The sequence below is a fragment of the Nematostella vectensis genome, chromosome 14, assembly GCF_932526225.1.
Source record: "Nematostella vectensis chromosome 14, jaNemVect1.1, whole genome shotgun sequence".
Lineage (NCBI taxonomy): Eukaryota > Metazoa > Cnidaria > Anthozoa > Actiniaria > Edwardsiidae > Nematostella > Nematostella vectensis.
The window spans coordinates 2,910,271-2,929,190 of NC_064047.1; the positions used below are offsets into that span (position 1 = coordinate 2,910,271).

General features: G+C 41.9%; 1 protein-coding gene across 2 annotated transcripts; it reads left to right on the top strand.

Moving 5' to 3' along the window:
- Positions 1–103: 103 nt before the first annotated feature.
- LOC5504766 (transcription initiation protein SPT3 homolog) lies at positions 104–18,872 on the top strand. Of its 2 annotated transcripts, XR_004293903.2 has the most exons (13): positions 104–265; positions 542–651; positions 2,674–2,758; positions 3,392–3,478; positions 5,495–5,597; positions 6,866–6,934; positions 7,769–7,830; positions 7,941–8,016; positions 14,468–14,583; positions 15,185–15,436; positions 15,583–15,669; positions 16,724–16,834; positions 18,566–18,659. XR_004293903.2 is itself a non-coding variant. In XM_032373104.2 (12 exons), the coding sequence occupies exons 1-12, from the start codon at positions 185–187 to the stop codon at positions 18,608–18,610; spliced, it is 1,197 nt and encodes a 398-aa protein (XP_032228995.1). In that variant the 5' UTR covers positions 104–184; the 3' UTR covers positions 18,611–18,872. The 2 variants fall into 2 exon arrangements, 1 of the variants encoding a protein (XP_032228995.1); XM_032373104.2 differs by lacking the exon at positions 15,583–15,669 and having other exon boundaries at positions 18,566–18,872.
- The last annotated feature ends 48 nt before the right edge of the window (positions 18,873–18,920 follow it).

Here is an 18,920-nt window from a genome sequence, read left to right on the forward strand (position 1 = left end):
TTTATATAATCACGAGAGTTCTAAGCCTCCACTTCCGGTTATGGATTATTCGATAATACAGTCCCTTTGATTGGTTAGTTTGTTTCGCGCTCATTTACGTCATCGATTTCGAACTACACATTCACTTCCGGCAAATCTAAGTGAACTTGAACTGTGTGTCTCTTCAGTCGCATTTCCTTACAAAATGACGAAATCAAAGTCTAAAAGTAAGAAAGCTGACAAACAGAAGGATTCCGCCGCGTCTGTTAGCTCCGGGAAAACAGGGGTAAGCTGCGTTTCTTGCTAAAAGAGCTCGTAGGATGTCACGTCCATTTATGCTGTAGGCGGCCATGTTGGATTGATTTATCGAGTCAACTTCAAATTGGTATTATACCCAGTTACATCAAGTGCTTACCCCAAAGCGTATCAGCAAACCACAGAATTAGCGACACTGGCGATAAACAAAAACGGTTTATTGGTTTGAAGTACTTCCTACATTAGCTATAGCAGTCTTCTACAAAGCCGAGCAAGAGAAAGCTCATTTCCGGTTTGTCTGTTTCAGACTCCGACGACAGGCGAAGCCAATCCGCCTCCTCCCTCGCCTAGTCCCGTCGCCGTGGGCACAAAAAACGTGCCAAAAGTATGGTTTCAAACCGAAATACAGAGTATGATGTAAGTAAAGGATATCCTCTTAGACATATACGTAGTAAAATGACCTACGGTTGATCCCGGCATCGTATATTATTTCTTACATGGCGCGCACACACTGTAGTAGGTCCCGGGTCAACTGTGTTTATCTTTGGTGTACTTGAAGCCTTTTAACGTGCTATTCCGCGGCACATTTCATGAAATTTCGTGATAAAACTAATCGTCTTTCTTCGCTGGAGGTCTGTCATTATTGATGCCGTTGTTCTACGAGGCATAGTGCGTTTGACCCGCTTCAAGTGTGATATTCGAGACACCGTCTTTCATTACGTGATAGTACACAATGCGGGGCAACAAAGCCTATTTTTCAACGTCCACCCCTTTCGGCATCATCCCTCGCTTCTAAAAACCTCTTGTCAAAACCCCGGTCTGCTATTTCCTGTTGTCCTAAAGTCGCCAGGCTTATTCCAACTGAAGTTTGACAATCCATTGTATTAAAATCTGCAAACAGGAAACACGGGGCTGATATCTCGGTGATTGAATTGCTCAAGTATTTTCCCACGGAAACACCGCAAACTCTTGTGAAAATTAAAGAATCCGCCACAAAAATGCCGCGGTGGTTGACGCGAAGTGTGCAAAGACTTGTCATTCACTATAACTCACTTAGCTGTCGAGTTTTCGCCGTTATGCAATGTGTTAGTTTTCGCCCTAGGTGTTTACAATGGTGCGTCGGTTATCAAGCAGAGAATTTGAATTACACGCACGTGTAGCGGAACGATTAATCAAGTTTGTAGATGCTTTCGATAGTTTGGCCTACAATTCCCTCAATCTCTGTCGATACTTATCGTAATTACCACTTGTACCACACTGTATGGTTTATAAGATGTATCGACTGGTTAAAGATTGTTTACAGACATTCAAAGTGGCGCAAATCCGGTTTATTCGGTGTTAATGGTCCTGAATTTGTGGCAAATTCGCGGTGTCTAAAGGGATAGGTCAAATTAAGGGGATAAGTGGTTTGTTAAGAGCTTCGGGTTGAAACATTGCAAACTGCTAAACAGACAAATTAAAAGTGACTCTTTTCAAACATATCTCTTATGTAGGACTTTGTCATACATTTGGGAGGGGCAATTTTTTGGCACTTAGTCACCACAGAAACACATTGCGTCCTGTTATTGTTTTCTTGGTTTATTTGTTTGTGGGTGGCGGTTTATTTAACATTTGACTTTTACAATACGCTTAAGAATAGTTTGTCTACCATAATTAACTTGAATACCAGGACATTCAAAATTTGTTTTTTATGAATTATGGCCCTTCACTAACAGTGCGAAAATAACTCTACTTGAAGTATAACTAAGAATAGAAAAGCCACAATCATTGATAGACTTTCAACACCTCTAACTTTGCATCTGTTAAGAAAGAAGTAACTTAAATGTCTTTTACCACAAACAAATTCAGAATTTAATATTTACTTTGTTTTTATTCTTGTGGTTCCTTTATTCTAATAAACCCCTCTTATACCCTAAATCAGTTATCCAATTAATTATGAAAACCAAACAATCAATTTTTCAGCAAATGTGGTTATGGTTGCCCTACCCTGATCAAAGGTTCTGATTAAACATTCCATTGTTCAAGATAGCAATGTAAAGGAAGGAAGTACACTATCATTAGACACAAACAGCTAAGGGAATCTAATTATTTAGCCGTCTCTGTTAGCAGGGGACATTAAAACAACTGATTTCCAGTTAGTTAGCAGTGACTTTAAACCCAAGAATTGTAGCATAACTTTCGGGTCAATTACTTTGCCATTTACTTTTGTAAGACTCAAGAATATTTTTAAGATTAACACTTGTGTAAGTAACTTGGATATCTAACCTTTGCTTTAATGTTAATCTCTGCAATAATCCAGACAAGGGGTGGATCATGCTTTTTTATTAAGGGAGGGGGGTTTGAACCAAAAATTCAAACGGCTAGCCATAAATTGAGGCGTCAACATGGCAACCTTCTTCTGCCTTGTACAGTATTTGATTCCCTTTTCTGTTGTTCCAGGTATGCATTCGGTGACTGTAGAAGACCTTCTCCAGAATCTGCAGCTATTATTGAGGAGATTGTCCATCAACAAATTGCTAGCCTGGTACAGTAATTTGAATATCCATAGCATGTTTAAGATTGAAGCCTGAAAATCCAACGTTAGTGATGCATGGTTCCAAAGGTTATGAAACCCTAAGCAAATGACATGTTCATCTCATTGGTGAATTAAATTTGCTTGAATCATGGTGAATTTCAATCCAGCCTAGGACTTACAGTGCAACCAGTAAAACCGTGAACACCTAAAATATGTGTGGAATGTTTATTGTCTTCTGACGAATCAGATGCGAGAATTCAGACACTGAGACTTGCTGAGACATGTTTCTAGTTGACTGTTTGAATATCTCGCGAGTGATTGGTTGAACAAACATTCCATACATATTTCCGGTGTTCACGGTTTTCTTGGTCGTGCTGTAAACAACATCATAATAATACAGGCAAAGTTGTATTTTTAAAACAAATTAATGAGAAATTTGAACATTCACAACAAAAACAAAACAACATTGCCATGCAAGTTGGATCTACAAACTTTATGTAACAAAACTTTGTTAGCATGTTTGATAAGTTAATGAAGATTTCATGGATGCAGTATTTCAATTTTTTTAGAAAATTGAAAGAGAAATCTAAAAGACCAAGGGAGTCCATATATCTGTTATCTGTATAAAAAAAATATTGTCAGATTGTGCGTGCTGCTGAGGTGACCAACATGCGAGGAGGGAGATTCATGAGTATCGAGGACATCATATTTCTAATGCGGAGAGACAAGGTGTGTAGATCTCTTCTCTATGACTAACATAGCCATTCATCTCATTGACTAACATAGCCCGTTTGCTGGTTATCTTAATTACTGTAAATGATCAAATAAATGCCCCCTATCTAAGGAATGCCTTCTATCTAATGGAGGACCTCCCGCTAAGCTTACAAGTTTGAAATGAATGCCCCTCTCTAATAAACATCTCCTACCTTCCCTCCCAGCATAAAAACAAACCACATAGTAATCTGAATGTGGCTTCTACTGGGTGAGACTTGGTTAATGTCAAGAAACCTTGCTATGCAGGCTTTAATTTAACGTGATCCTGACTGAGACTAGAACCCCACTGCACTTGGGTTTGTTTATATTTTCATAGTTTGTAAAGAACGCCCTCACTTATAAACGCCTCCTGTTTATTAAACGCCCTGTCGAAATTTCATTTATGATCATTTATGGTAGCACTAGAGCCACCACTCAGAAAGGGGGCTTAATCATGAGTTAGTTAACTTCAAATACTGACTGAATTTTTTCACTTTTCCAAAAGCATAAAAATGGTCTTAGCCTTTAATGTCGAAGAGGGGTTCCGGGGTGTTTTGAGGTTCCTTGTTCCTGGTTTTACAGACTCCCAAAATAACTGTGGTGGTATAAATGCTATCTGATAATCCTGCTTTGTGGTTAAAATTAAGATGGTGTACTAGAGGGTGTGTATTAGGGTTATCTTGACGCAGGATGCCCCTATTGACCTTTTCTTGTCAGGATTCAACCATGTGATCAGATGGACAGGGAAGATATCAAAGCACATGAATAGTTTCTTTATTATTTTTTTTAGAGCTTCATATTCAGTCCAATGGATAAAGTCTCAGGAATTTAGTCCATTGAACCAATGAAATTATGCCACTAAAAAGAAAACTTAAAAAAACCATATGTGATTTTTTAATCCCTTATTCCTCTGTGTTCTATGAAGCATTCATTTTTTCTGTCTAGTTTAGCCTAATAACTTTTACACTTTCAATCCCCTTGGCTGTAGTGGTCAGGGGGGGATGAAGGATGTGGCTGCCCCCCCCTGTACAGCTTAATAACTTTTACACTTTCAATCCCCTTGGCTGTAGTGGTCAGGGGGGGATGAAGGATGTGGCTGCCCCCCCTGTACAGCTTAATAACTTTTACACTTTCAATCACCTTGGCTGTAGTGGTCAGGGGGGGATGAAGGATGTGGCTGCCCCCCCTGTACAGCTTAATAACTTTTACACTTTCAATCCCCTTGGCTGTAGTGACCAGGGGGGGATCAAGGATGTGGCTGCCCCCCCCTGTACAGCTTAATAACTTTTACACTTTCAATCCCCTTGGCTGTAGTGATCAGGGGGGGATGAAGGATGTGGCTGCCCCCCCTGTACAGCTTAATAACTTTTACACTTTCAATCCCCTTGGCTGTAGTGATCAGGGGGGGATGAAGGATGTGGCTGCCCCCCCCCCCCCTGTACAGTTTAAATTTTCTGTAATTCATGGAAGGACAAAAATGGTATCTGCATGTATCTTACTTTAAAGTGTTGGACTTTTGTTATTAGGTGAGAAAACCTAGATTTTTCTATCTTGGCCACCATTTGAGGAGCAGAAGGCAAGAAAGGAGAAAAGAACTTTCTTTCACCCTTAACTCCTTCTCCTTGTCTGTATTATCCATATTTGCAGCCAAATAGGGGAACTCTTGATTTTCTTTCTGAATAAAAAGCTCCAGTGCCTACAAGTAGACTAGTAATAGCTGAGCCTTCGAGCTCCCCCTCCATATAAATATCTGTTTACAGCCATTTGAAAATAACATTGATGACATTAAAGGTTTTCAAAGAATTCTTTATTCACCCACCCCAGTCCTTCCAATTGCTAAGAAAATGACAAGAAGGGTTGATGTAATGCCCCAGGATTTTTTTATGTCTCTGTATTGTGCTCTCCCCCCTCCATCTATTTTTTCTGAGGCCCGTTTTAACACCCATTTACAAAAAGGCCCACTATATAATTTGATGTCTTTCATTTCTTCAGGACAAGCTGAAACGGTTAATAAAGTATCTAAGTTTCAAAGACATGAAAAGCAAGACACAGAAGCAGGTATCTCAGGATGAAGATGATGTCCTGGATAATGCAGGTAGTGAACTCTTCAAGAATTTTTGCAGCAAATAACAAGAGCGTTGAGTATTGCTAGATAAAAAAGCCCAGGGAACAACACATTGGTGATTGATTTTACTCAATACTTTAGGGCAGATTACATGAAAAAATTTCATAATGACCACCAAGAGAGCATAAGATATCTTATGCTCTCTTGTAACCATATAAAAATGTGAATCATGATACATTTGCCAAATCAAATTTTGCATAGCTTCCACTTTACTACGACTAGCTTTAATAAAATTTTATTTATAGTTCTATATATTTAAACCATAGTTAGTATGTTTAAACGTTGTTTTCGTAACCAAATATAAGGCTTCTAGCGAACCAACCAAGGCTTCGAGCGAACCAACCAAGGCTTCGAGCGAACCAACCAAGGCTTCGAGCGAAACAACCAAGGCTTCGAGCGAAACAACCAAGGCTTCGAGCGAAACAACCAAGGCTTCGAGCGAACCAACCAAGGCTTCGAGCGAACCAACCAAGGCTTCGAGCGAACCAACCAAGGCTTCGAGCGAACCAACCAAGGCTTCGAGCGAAACAACCAAGGCTTCGAGCGAAACAACCAAGGCTTCGAGCGAAACAACCAAGGCTTCGAGCCAAACAACCAAGGCTTCGAGCGAAACAACCAAGGCTTCGAGCGAAACATCTTCTATCGAACCGGGTTTCTAGCGAAACCACTGCATACTGCTTCCACAAATCAGCCGATGGAAATAGTTTTCTTCTACTTAGCATTTTGCTATGATGACAAAATGGTTGTTGACACAGGCACTTCTTGAAGCAAGAAAAAGTTAAAAGCAAGAACACAAGTGCTTTCCTTTGCTGATGCAATCCCTCTCATATTTATTACAAGTGTGTTATAGCCAAATTCATTGTTGCGCGATCCGGAAATTTTTTTGTCTCGTTTGGGAATAACGCCTTGTCAATCAACCGTCCAATCGATGGTTTCATGTTTTCACTGTCGCATCGTAAACCATTTGACTGCTCACAGCAAGGGAAATGATTGGTCACGGGGTATGATTGACTTTGCGCTATTCCTAGACGAAAGATGGATTTGAATTATTGCGGTTGGGCAACAACGAATTCGTCTATAAGATGAAGTGACGCAATAATTTCAGCTGTTATAGGTTTTTTTTGCCAAGAAAGCAGAATAAAAGCTGGGTTATCTGAAGTGCTCTAGCAGTAGCCATTAATAAGTAATCACTTTTTTTATGTTATATTTTTTTATTCCTTTTGTATTTCATTTTACAGCTACGGAACTAAAAGGAAGTAAGAGGAGAAAGATTTCTTATGACTTTCTGAGCTCAATCGATCACACAGGTAAGGACTGCCTGGAAGGCTCCACGATTACAGAGAAACAGATGGAGTAAAAATGAGAAAAGTACATAACGTAGGGTTCTTTTATGTTATATTGACAAATGACCTATAAAGTCAGCTAAACAACCCCCAGATTGTGATTTTAACATTAAATTGGGTCCTTCGTATAATACCTTCGTTCAAAATTCAAAACGTATATTTTTATATGTGACACACGCACGCACCCTCATAAAACAAACTTCATGTAGAGCTTTCCACTTTCTAAAGCAGATTTTACACAGGCCGAGTACCAACCCCCAAAAGTCGAGATTGAACTTTCTCTAAAACTCAAGAAAAGTATTTTAAGACCGCCGTAGTTGTTTTAAAAAGACCAGAAGTTGTGGACTTCAACCCCCTCTTCTCTCCCAAGTCACTCCCTCTCCCTGATCTTTAACTGAAAAAATGGCAAAAGTACTGGACTTCAGCCCCTAACACCACCCATCCCCCCCCCCACTCCCTCTCTGTGGTCCTTGACTTACAGCCGCATTGTCACCAGTTTACTTCCGGTCGATTACCTAACAATATCCGATGATTTTTAACGGAAAACGCGAAAAATATTTCAAAATATTGAAAGCAGTGTGTCTATTGGAATTTTCTTTGAGAATGTGATTGATAATTTAGAGCGGATGACCTGTTAAATATCTCGAATTCTAATAGATTCCTTTGTCTTTTAACGGTTAAGGTTTCCTACGGACCTCCTTAAGTAAACTGGTGACACTGCGGCTTTAACTAAAGTTTTCAAAACCAAGTTCTAACCTGCGTTACTGAGGATATACTATGACTGTTGTTCGTTTGAAGGTGATTTAGTTTCCCTTTTTGATGATGAGGATATTGATGAAGTCAAGCAGGAGAGAAACGAGGTATGGATGAAGGGGTTTGTAGTATTCGTGGCAGTGTACGAAATGATGACATTCAATTACAGAGTGTATGATTTGGATGATCGTTCTCAATTATTCATTCACCCCTGCAGCGCGCCGAGAGGTTTGCAAGAACTCTTGACCATCAGCAATACCTCGACTTCGTGGAGTGCAGACAAGCAAACTTTAGTAAGTATCGTCTTCCTCCCTACTTACTCCGGGTAAATTTTTACTCTTCCTCCCTACCCTTTCAAAGGACATCAATCTCTTAAGTAAATCTGAGAAAATGTGTCCAAACAACGTATTTTGTATCGATTTTTGCAGGTTTTGGCAGTTCCGCGTTTCAACAAGCTCTAATTTTTTTTAATTTTTTCGTTTGCTTATTTTGCCATTTCCTTGTGTTTGGTTCCCGAATCAGTCGTCACCTCCCGGTGACACATGTTGGATCGGTCAGTCCGTTCAGTGCAACTATGATAAAGTGGATTCCGGGGCTTCAGCCAATACTGAGTCGTCTATTAGGTGAATAATAGCCGGTTATAATAGCCGTACGTATACATGTCTATCCCGTGAGCACTTGCACACCTGGTACAACAGGCCGTACGTATACGGGTCTATCCCATGAGCACTTGCACACCTGGTACTACAGGGCGTGGTAAACGGGTATATCCCGTGAGCACTTGCACACCTTGTCCAACAGGCCGTACGTATACGGGTCTATCCCGTGAGCACTTGCACACCTGGTACAACAGGCCGTACGTATACGAGTCTATCCCGTGAGCACTTGCACACCTGGTACAACAGGCCGTACGTATACGGGTATATCCCGTGAGCACCTGCACGCCTGGTACAAAAGGCCGTACGTATACAGGTCTATCCCGTGAGCACTTGCACACCTGGTACAACAGGCCGTGCGTATACGAGTCTATCCCATGAGCACTTGCACACCTGGTACAACAGTCCCTACGTATACGGTTCTATCCCGTGAGCACTTGCACACCTGGTTCAACAGTCCCTACGTATACGGGTCTATCCCGTGAGCACTTGCACACCTGGTTCAACAGTCCCTACGTATACGGGTCTATCCCGTGAGCACTTGCACACCTGGTTCAACAGTCCCTACGTATACGGGTCTATCCCGTGAGCACCTGCACACCTGGTACAAAAGGCCGTACGTATACGGTTCTATCCCGTGAGCACTTGCACACCTGGTACAACGGGTCGTGCGTATACGGGTCTATCCCGTGATCACTTGCACACCTGGTACAACGGGTCGTGCGTATACGGGTCTATCCCGTGAGCACTTGCACACCTAGTCCAGCAAGGCTTACGTATGCGGCTCTATCCCGTGAGCACTTGCACACCTGGTCCAACATGCCGTACGTATACTGGTATATCCCATGAGCACTTGCACACCTGGTACAACAGGCCGTACGTATACGGGTCTATCCCGTGAGCACTTGCACACCTGGTACAACAGGTCTTGCGTATACGGGTATATCTCGTGAGCACTTGCACACCTGGTACAACTGGTCGTGCATATACGGGTCTATCCCGTGAGCACTTGCACACCTGGTACAACAGGTCGTGCGTATACGGGTCTATCCCGTGAGCACTTGCACACCTGGTAAAAAAGGCCGTACGTTTACGGGTCTATCCCGTGAGCACTTGCACACCTGGTCCAACAGGCCTTACTTATGCGGGTCTATCGCTTGAGCACTTGCACACCTGGTACAACAGGCCTTACGTATGCGGGTCTATCCCGTGAGCACTTGCACACCTGGTCCAACAGGCCTTACGTATGCGGGTCTATCTCGTGAGCACTTGCACACCTGGTTCTACAGGCCTTACGTATGCGGGTCTATCCCGTGAGCACTTGCACACCATCATCTTCAAGGCCTTGCGGACCTCGATCATCCTGTACATGTAGATGAGTGGGTCAAGTAATGGGTTTACCCCACAAGGCACGAAAACCCCAAACACCCAGACGCCTAGTTCCCCCTTCAGAGTGCTTACAAGCATCAGGAAGACAACGCAGGGTAACCAAGAGACTAGTGACGTCACTGTTACCAATAGCAACGTGACCGCGAGTCGGCGCTCCTTCTGGATGGATCTCTGTAGGTTTGACATGTTGTGTTGGTGATGTTGATGCTTTACCTTGAGAAAGATCGCGAGGTATGACGTGGTTATGACCATCAGGCAAGTTATTCCAGCGACTGACGCGAATTTCATGTTAGCCATATCTCCCCCCATCATTATCCACCAGGTATACAGACCACTAGCAACCCACGTGTACACACAGCATATTAAGTACATACGGGTACTTGTCCTTCGATGACGTAACGGCAAAAGGGTTGCGCATGCTCGATCCAGTGACATGAATGTCAGGGTCAATAACTGAGCCGACGACAAAACGATAAAGATTCCTACCAAATGCCCGAAGCTGAGAAAAGATTCAATGTTAAAAAATACCGAGAACACTTCGTCGACATTTGATGTTGAAATTACTTGGCAGATTAGTGGTGCTACGGTAGCTCCAAAGAGGAAGTCCGTGAGAGCCAGATTGAAGAGAAAGTACATGCTTTTTTTCCGTAGATGTTGATTAATTATGAAGGTCCCTATGACAAGAATGTTACATAGGGCAACCACAAACCCTCCTGCACCCATCCCAATAACTAAGAACATTTGAAAACCTTCCTCCAGCGTCTTACTTGGACCTGTTTGCGAGGTCGAATTCATCGTATTGTGATGCTCTTTTCTTAAACCGTATACGAAATTTTACTGTAGCCGCAGAAGAAAAGCTTTTCTCCGAACTGTATTCTGCTACCACCGCTAAATTCTCACCACTGAACCAAGTGAGCGCCTGTTTATTACGAGTTCCGCTTTTAAATAAACAGAGGGGAGACAAATGAAAGCTTTTTACCATCGCCAGATGACGTCTAATAACTGCCGGGCGAAAAAGAACGTTATATTAAAAAGGGATATTACTGAGTGTTGTGAATATTGCGCCTCCTTTAAATGAATTAGATTACAAAATGGATGATGATTTCTTGACATTGTCAAACATCCCGCTTAGGCAGCTTAATCTTAGATAAATCACATAAACAAATTACCCGTGAGGCGTTTATCGTCTTTTACAACACATATCTAGCAAACTATTTATTTCAGAGATAAATTTTATGGGGTTTTATTTAGATAATTGAAACTGTGTAAAGAGATAAAATTTCATTTGACATTTCTCTTATTGGTTTGAGGAAATTGAATAAAAAATATTCAATAGTACATTTCTTAAAAAAGGGGATTGGCTTTTGCCTTTGACTAAATTTGATATTAATTTCCCAAAGACCATTTCAAAGCTTTATTGCTTTTTTTATTATATTCTTGCCTTTAATGTCAAGCAACAGATTTCGACGGTTCGAAATACATTCGAAGGCCATACGTATACGGGTCTATCCCGTGAGCACTTGCACACCTGGTCCAACAGGCCATACATATACGATTCTATCCCGTGAGCACTTGCTCACCTGGTTCAACAGGCCGTGCGTATACGAGTCTATCCCATGAGCACTTGCACACCTGCTACAACAGGCCGTACGTATACGGGTCTATCCCATGAGCACTTGCACCCCTGTTTTAACAGGCCGTGCGTATACTAGTCTATCCCATGAGCACTTGCAAACCTGGTACAACAGGCCGTACGTATACGGATCTATCCCGTGAGCACTTGCACACCTGGTACAACAGGCCATACGTATACGGGTCTATCCCATGAGCACTTGCACACTTGGTACAACAGGCCGTACGCATACGGGTCTATCCCGTGAGCACTTGCACACCTAGTACAACAGGCCATACGTATACGGGTCTTTCCCGTGAGCATCTATCCCGTGAGCACTTGCACACCTAGTCCAACAGGCCTTACGTATGCGGGTCTATCCCGTGAGCACTTGCACACCATCATCTTCAAGGCCTTGCGGACCTCGATCATCCTGTACATGTAGATGAGTGGGTCAAGTAATGGGTTTACCCCACAAGGCACGAAAACCCCAAACACCCAGACGCCTAGTTCCCCCTTCAGAGTGCTTACAAGCATCAGGAAGACAACGCAGGGTAACCAAGAGACTAGTGACGTCACTGTTACCAATAGCAACGTGACCGCGAGTCGGCGCTCCTTCTGAATGGATCTCTGTAGGTTTGACATGTTGTGTTGGTGATGTTGATGCTTTACCTTGAGAAAGATCGCGAGGTATGACGTGGTTATGACCATCAGGCAAGTGATCCAAATAACCGCGGCCACTTTGATGGTGGTTTCACTCGGTTCTACCATTACCCAGCAAATATAGAGAACACTAAAGGACCACGTGATAGCACAGCATGCTAAGTACATCCGGGGATTTATCATGCGATGACGTAATGGTAAAAGTGTAGCGCATGCACGCTCCAGTGACATGAATGTCAGAGTCATCAAATGAGTTGACGTCAAAACGCTAAACAAACCTACCACATGCCTCAGGCTGCGAAGAGATGTCATTTTAAAATATACTGAAATAAATTCGCCCATGCTTGGAACGGCTAGCATTCGGCAGACGAAAGGTAGTAAAACCGCGCCAAAGAGAAAGTCTGACATTGCCAGGTTGACGAGAAAGTACATGCTTTTCTTGCGGAGATGCTGATTTATTATAAATGTCAATATGACAAGGATGTTACAAAGGGCAACTACAATCCCTCCAGTTGCTACCAATGCAAGCAAGAACGCTTGAAGACTCCCTCCGAGTATCTCATTGAAATTATCATACGTCGAGTTCATATTTTTTTGCCGAAATGATGCTCTTTAAGGACAGACTTCTTAATCATTTACTCCGGCACGGACTTCTATCGTCTTAGAAATTAAGAAATGTCAAGAAATGTTTAATTTCTCTAGTATTTCTTTAGTATTTCTAAAGCGCAAATTAATAACGCTAGACGTGTTCAAATGCGCTACACCGTGATTGACTTCACTCATCAGTATAAACAGACGCTGCATCCCAAACGGTTGTTTAACATTCCCAAGCAAAAATACCCAGCAATAGTACCGTATTATATAAAGCTCACGCTTAAGCTTTCAGCATCCAATTATCTCGGCACCGAACACAACCAATAGAGAATACTGAGACGTGATATGATACTCACAGAAGAATTTTTATAGCTATATACCCTTGCAGCTAACAAGATAACTCATGTAGTTTTGTTGTTATCCGGAAAAAAATAAGACTTGGAGGTTGCCCATATTTGTATATGTCCAAACTTGATTAAATATATTTATTTTTAAAAGCTGCCGTACTGGTTATACAATAGATCGACTGGTAGATTATTTCGATCTCTTGATAAATTTTGAAAACTGAGAAATTTTCTATCAAAAGTTTACTTAAGTATGTTATCCGAAAAAACGAGGAAAATAATTAAAAAGGAGATCAATTTGAATTATGTTCCCGGGTTTTTTGGAGAGACGTTATGTGAACTTGGAATTATAAGGAAATGAATTTTATCGGGGCAAATAAAAAGGCAAGTGTAGAGTAGCACTGATAACGTTTTTATTAAAACCTTCGATTTACTAGATCGAAAACGATAAGGGAAAAAACACATGATTAAATTTAAACATACACATGAAATGGTTCAATTTTAGACCGCCTAAACGGAAGATCAATCAAAGAGTAAAAGCGATTCTTCTCTGGAAACTCTCTAGAGCAGGCTGAGCAGCTACGGAAAAAACTTGTTGACAGCGTGAGAAATGTGCATCAAAGCGTGAGAGCGTTACATGATATTTAAATGCGTGAGTCTCACGTTGAAAGCTTGATAGACTTTATAGGTCTGTTAGATTTTAGGTTTTTTTTCCGAGTGTAACCTCTATACCTCCTCTCTCACTCGTACAGCACTGCGCGTTATGGCGGTTTCACGGAAGTCTCACCCTTTTAGAAAATTTTAACGTGAGAGATGTACATTATCCGACTCAATTTTTTAATCATCCGTGCGTTTGACCAGTCACAGAATATCACGAGAAAATAATATTTAGATGTTTTTTCGTGAGATGCCTCACGTAGATGTCGAGTCGTTTTTCCGGGTAACTTTCATTTGAGTTGCGTTGTTATTGTTATTGACTCAAATTTCGCAAACCAACCAGAATGGCAAAGAAATGCCTCAGTGTGCATCAGAACATGACGTAGACCTTGTAGCATTACAGTTTCTGTCAGTCAAATCTTTTAAATATGCACCCTTATCCCTTTAAAGAGTGGCTTGCAACCAGTCAAACTTCAAGCTCTTCTAAACTAGGACTTCCAGATCTTTCCATGTCAGAACATACCCTATTTATTTCCATCGATTCTACCCTTTCAGCGGCGTAGCCAGGATTTTTAACAGGAGGGGGCCCAAAAAGCCCTTTCAAGGCATTTTCTCCTGTGTTTTAGATAACGTATCATACATTTACTGTATTTTTGGCTTCTAGAAAGGTGGGGGGCTTTGGCTACGCCCCTGCCTATGTCCTGTTTTCACGTTTTAAGCAGATTTGTACGGTACTTTTTATTTATTATATTGATGCTGGTATCACGGCTTGAATGTTTGATATCTGCTCCATGTAAAAAGACTGGGAAATGTTTGATTCATGTTTTAGACAAAAAGGCCGGGAAGTTTAAGGAGTGGCTGGACTGCAATTCACTGATCGACATGAAACCCAACACCCCCGTAATGGAAGTGTTCAGCTACTTGGCATACGAGACGGTTGCTCAGGTACAGTCAACTATCCCCTAAACGGACCCCTTGGGGGTATATATTGGGGGGAGGGGGAGGCAGTTAACCCATAAAGTGTTTTTTTTTTTCTGATAATGGGGTTCCTTTCAATGTACATGTTTAAATGCTTAGTTGCTGTTTTTTTATAAGTCGACTTTCTACAGAGATTTTCCGATATTTGTAAAGTTCGATACGAATTTAAGCATAGACCCATAATAACTTTGACTTTTAGTGCGAAAAATGCCGTTCCCTTTCTGAGTTTTTTGGCAGCCTCGGTCGATCTCTTGCGGATGAAAAAAGTGAGGGATTATATTTTTTAGTATCATGGTTGTAATACTTTGAACACAATAGATATTCATGTATTAATGGATTCGTTTAAAGAAATTCGAGATAAAGCTGCCTTATTTCTGCAGACTTTTCAGTATCTTAGCCCAAAAATTTTAAAACTAACCTAAGGGGCACATGTATGTGTTTACATATATCTAGGAGTGTAAATATAATGCGCTTAGAACATGGCTCTTGTAAGTGCAGTGCTGATGTACATATTAAATATATAGCCACTCTAATTTTAAATTTCGTAATAACTTTTAATGCCCCGTAGGTCGTGGATCTTGCGTTGCTTGTCAAGAAGGATTCGAAAGGAGGGGACATGCTATGCATGGCCATGCCCCCTGTCTCTAGTCAGGACGAGTTACTCCTTACCTCTGCCGCTAGCAGCCCCAGCCACACCCCACCAGGTACCCCAACCACACCCACCACGTCGACGGTCTCCTTTCTCCCTAGTCCCACTCCCAGCTCGTCAAGTCAAGGCACGTCCAGCACATCCAAGTCAAAGAAGAAGAGGAAATCAAAGGTATTGGGGTCTGTTACAGATACAGGGGAAGTCCAGGAAGGGAGAGGACGGAGAATTACCCTCCCCCTCCCCCCTTCCCCGTTTTGTTTTTGGACTTCAATTTTAGATAGTGGGAGCTAAATTTCACATATTCACCTCTTACCCAGGTGGTGGTCGCACCGTGACCCCGATGCATCATGGGAGTGATTGTTTTTACATGCGACGATGTCGGTTTATTTTTCAAGAATGACCAGGTGTGTTATTACCCGAATTTTTTCCATGTGAGAAGCGAAAATACTCTTCAAAAGATAAAATTTCACTAATGCAATATCCTTGAAGGTCAAGACCAGGATAATTCTTTTATTTGGCGACAAACAAACACATTTATCGCAACTCCCTTTACCATTTACCATTTACCGTCATGTTTCTCGGCATATTTTAAAATCGCAAAATTGGCTTCATAGAAATCCCAATTATTCTTGATAAAAGCTTTATTTGCTTTAATGAAAGTTTAGAAGTCACCTTGAGTCTTAGTCGATAATATTTTTCAAAGAAAACACCACTGTTCCCCATTGTATCTGCACGAATATTGCGACTCAAATCTGGCCTTTTTTTCGTTTATTTAGCTGTACTACGACATGAGGAAGCGCTTTCGAAGCAAAACAATTCTGGTTTCGTTATTTTTACGCGCGCGCTAAAAAATAGCGTCATTTCAAACGAGCGCGCGCTGTTTTGAATTTTATTTCCAATTTTGCCGTTGTTGCCGTAGAAAACCACTCCCATTATTGCCGTTATTGCTTTGTTTATCCAGAACATTAGTTTCAACTTTGAAATGATCAAAGTTAATCTACGGCTCTGCTTTTTCGATATTTACGGAGCTCTGCACTTGACGTGGTCTAGCGGGAATGCTGACCAGGTCAGCGCCTTTTATAACGCGGGTCCTTGTTTAAAGTTAAATTTATCTACTTTGTTTGTACTGTGGAGCCAGCATGAGGCATCAATAGCCACAGTTTGCCCTTTTAATTCTTTGATATTAATTTTGGGGCAGCAAATCATTGATCCCCATTGCACAAAGCGCGAGTGATTCCGCGGAGACCTTGCTCGGACGAGTGCGCTCGGCAAACACGGTGCGACCACCACCTGCCCCTAACCATGCGTTTTATTTATTAGTGTCACCCTCCCACCCTCCGTTCGGGATTATTTTGGTTTTGATGCTGGAGTTAAGGGTTTGAAATAGCAAATTAAAAAAAAAACAAGTAGTATAATAGGGCCTAAATTGGGGCTGATTGGTCGTGTTCTGTAATCCAGAGTTCCGCCTCGACTGTAGTCGAAACAAGTGCCGACTGCATCCAGCCTTGGCACATCAGAGAGGCGGTACGACGGTACAATCACTATATGGGACCCATGGCCCCTTATTCGGTAGGTATCCAAAAGTTGTAATGTTGCGATGTGGAGCTCGTGATGGTCATACCTCGCTATTGTGTCACGCCAGTGTCGATCATACCTCGCTATTGTGTCACGCCAGTGTTGATCATACCTCGCTATTGTGTCACGCCAGTGTTGATCATACCTCGCTATTGTGTCACGCCAGTGTTGATCATACCTCGCTATTGTGTCACGCCAGTGTTGATCATACCTCGCTATTGTGTCACGCCAGTGTTGATCATAACTCGCTATTGTGTCACGCCAGTGTCGATCATACCTCGCTATTGTGTCACGCCAGTGTTGATCATACCTCGCTATTGTGTCACGCCAGTGTTGATCATACCTCGCTATTGTGTCACGCCAGTGTTGATCATACCTCACTGTTGTGTCACGCCAGTGTTGATCATACCTCGCTATTGTGTCACGCCAGTGTTGATCATACCTCACTGTTGTGTCACGCCAGTGTTGATCATACCTCGCTATTTTGTCACGCACGCCGGTTATGATCATACCTCACTATTTTGTCACGCCAGTATTGAATTACCTCACTATTGTGACACGCAAGGTGAAAACGTTAAGTAGCCAGTAAGGGTACATACATACATACGTCGAACCGAACATGTACCTGATTCAGTCGAACCTCTTGTTATGAAACTATTGCAACCTTCCCTTTTAGCTTAAAAACAAACGCCGTAGTAATTGCGGTAAAAACGTATCAGTCAGCCGCGAATCAGTTCGAGTGGGGTTAATAGGAATCAAGTTCGAGTCGCCGAGTCGAGTCGTGTGTGGCTCAGCGGCATACGTCGTAGTATACTTGACCCGAATGACATGACGGAAAAACCTGGAAAACGCGCAATTCCAAACAGAGAGAGGAGACACAATTTCTCACAATGGCTATAGGTTCTGATTTTTAAAACACAAATAACGTAAGGCCGAAGTGCACATAACCTGATTTGGCTTTTTAAGATAATTTGTCCTTGATCATCCTTGCGCTATGTATGAGCTCAAGGACGAAAAGCTCAAATTTCAATGACACTTTACAAAGAAGTCGCATCAATTTAAAAAAGTCGCACTTGATATTTTGATTGCCATAAGTTACGAAGCACTCAAAAAAGTTTTCCGCCTTATTCTATGTGAAATGGGCTTATTTAAAGCGTCATGTCATGTTTTTCCGTCATGTCGACCCGAATAAGATAAATATATTATGTACGTGCAAGCTCCACAAAGTATGAATTGATTACTTTAAAAGTATTACCTCCTGGGAAATAGGGTCTACGTTAATGCCGCCACTGGAAATAGCTCGACTCAGACACGCACCAGTTATCAAATTGATTCGGTTCAAGTTCGGTTCGTAAACGATCCTGAAAACGACGCTAGACCCCGTGTGATCCTCTCAACTTCTTTGTTTGTATGTGTTTATATAAACTATAAATATATTCTATTCGCCAGAGTGTAGCGAAAGAAAATAGAAAAATCATTTTTCTCTAGGGTGCGTTTCCCTTGCTAGGTCACAGTTGTTTGTATAATGCGTGGAAGGAGTCTTTTTGAGATTAACGTGTTAGTTAATATTTTCATAGTTTGTAAAGAACGTCCCTCCTCTAATTAACGCCTCCTATCTATTGAACGCCCCTCCCTTCTGACCATCGAAATTTAATAAACGCCCCGGGCGTTTATTAGATCTTCACGGTACTAACATTTTTAACATCTGTACTTTCTTCTTTGTAGCCCTTCTTCAAACCAACAGCCGCTCATCGAACAATGTGCTGCTAGCACGTGATCTTACACGCCTGTGACGTTACAAGGTACTCCTGGTAACACGTAACCTAACACCTGTGACGTCAAATGTACTTCTGCACACACGTGGCCTAACGCCTGTGACGTCACATAGCACGTGACCCAACACGCCTTTGACATTCGTATGACGATGAAATATTGGTTGGTTCTTCTGTTAGGAAGAGTTGAGAGAATTGTACAGAAGTTGTGCATTTAAATTTTGTAAATATGTTATAAAAATGTAATGAACGACTGCTTAGCTCTTGTACATTATTCGTTTCCGCTCCCCCCCCCCCCCCCCCCCCCC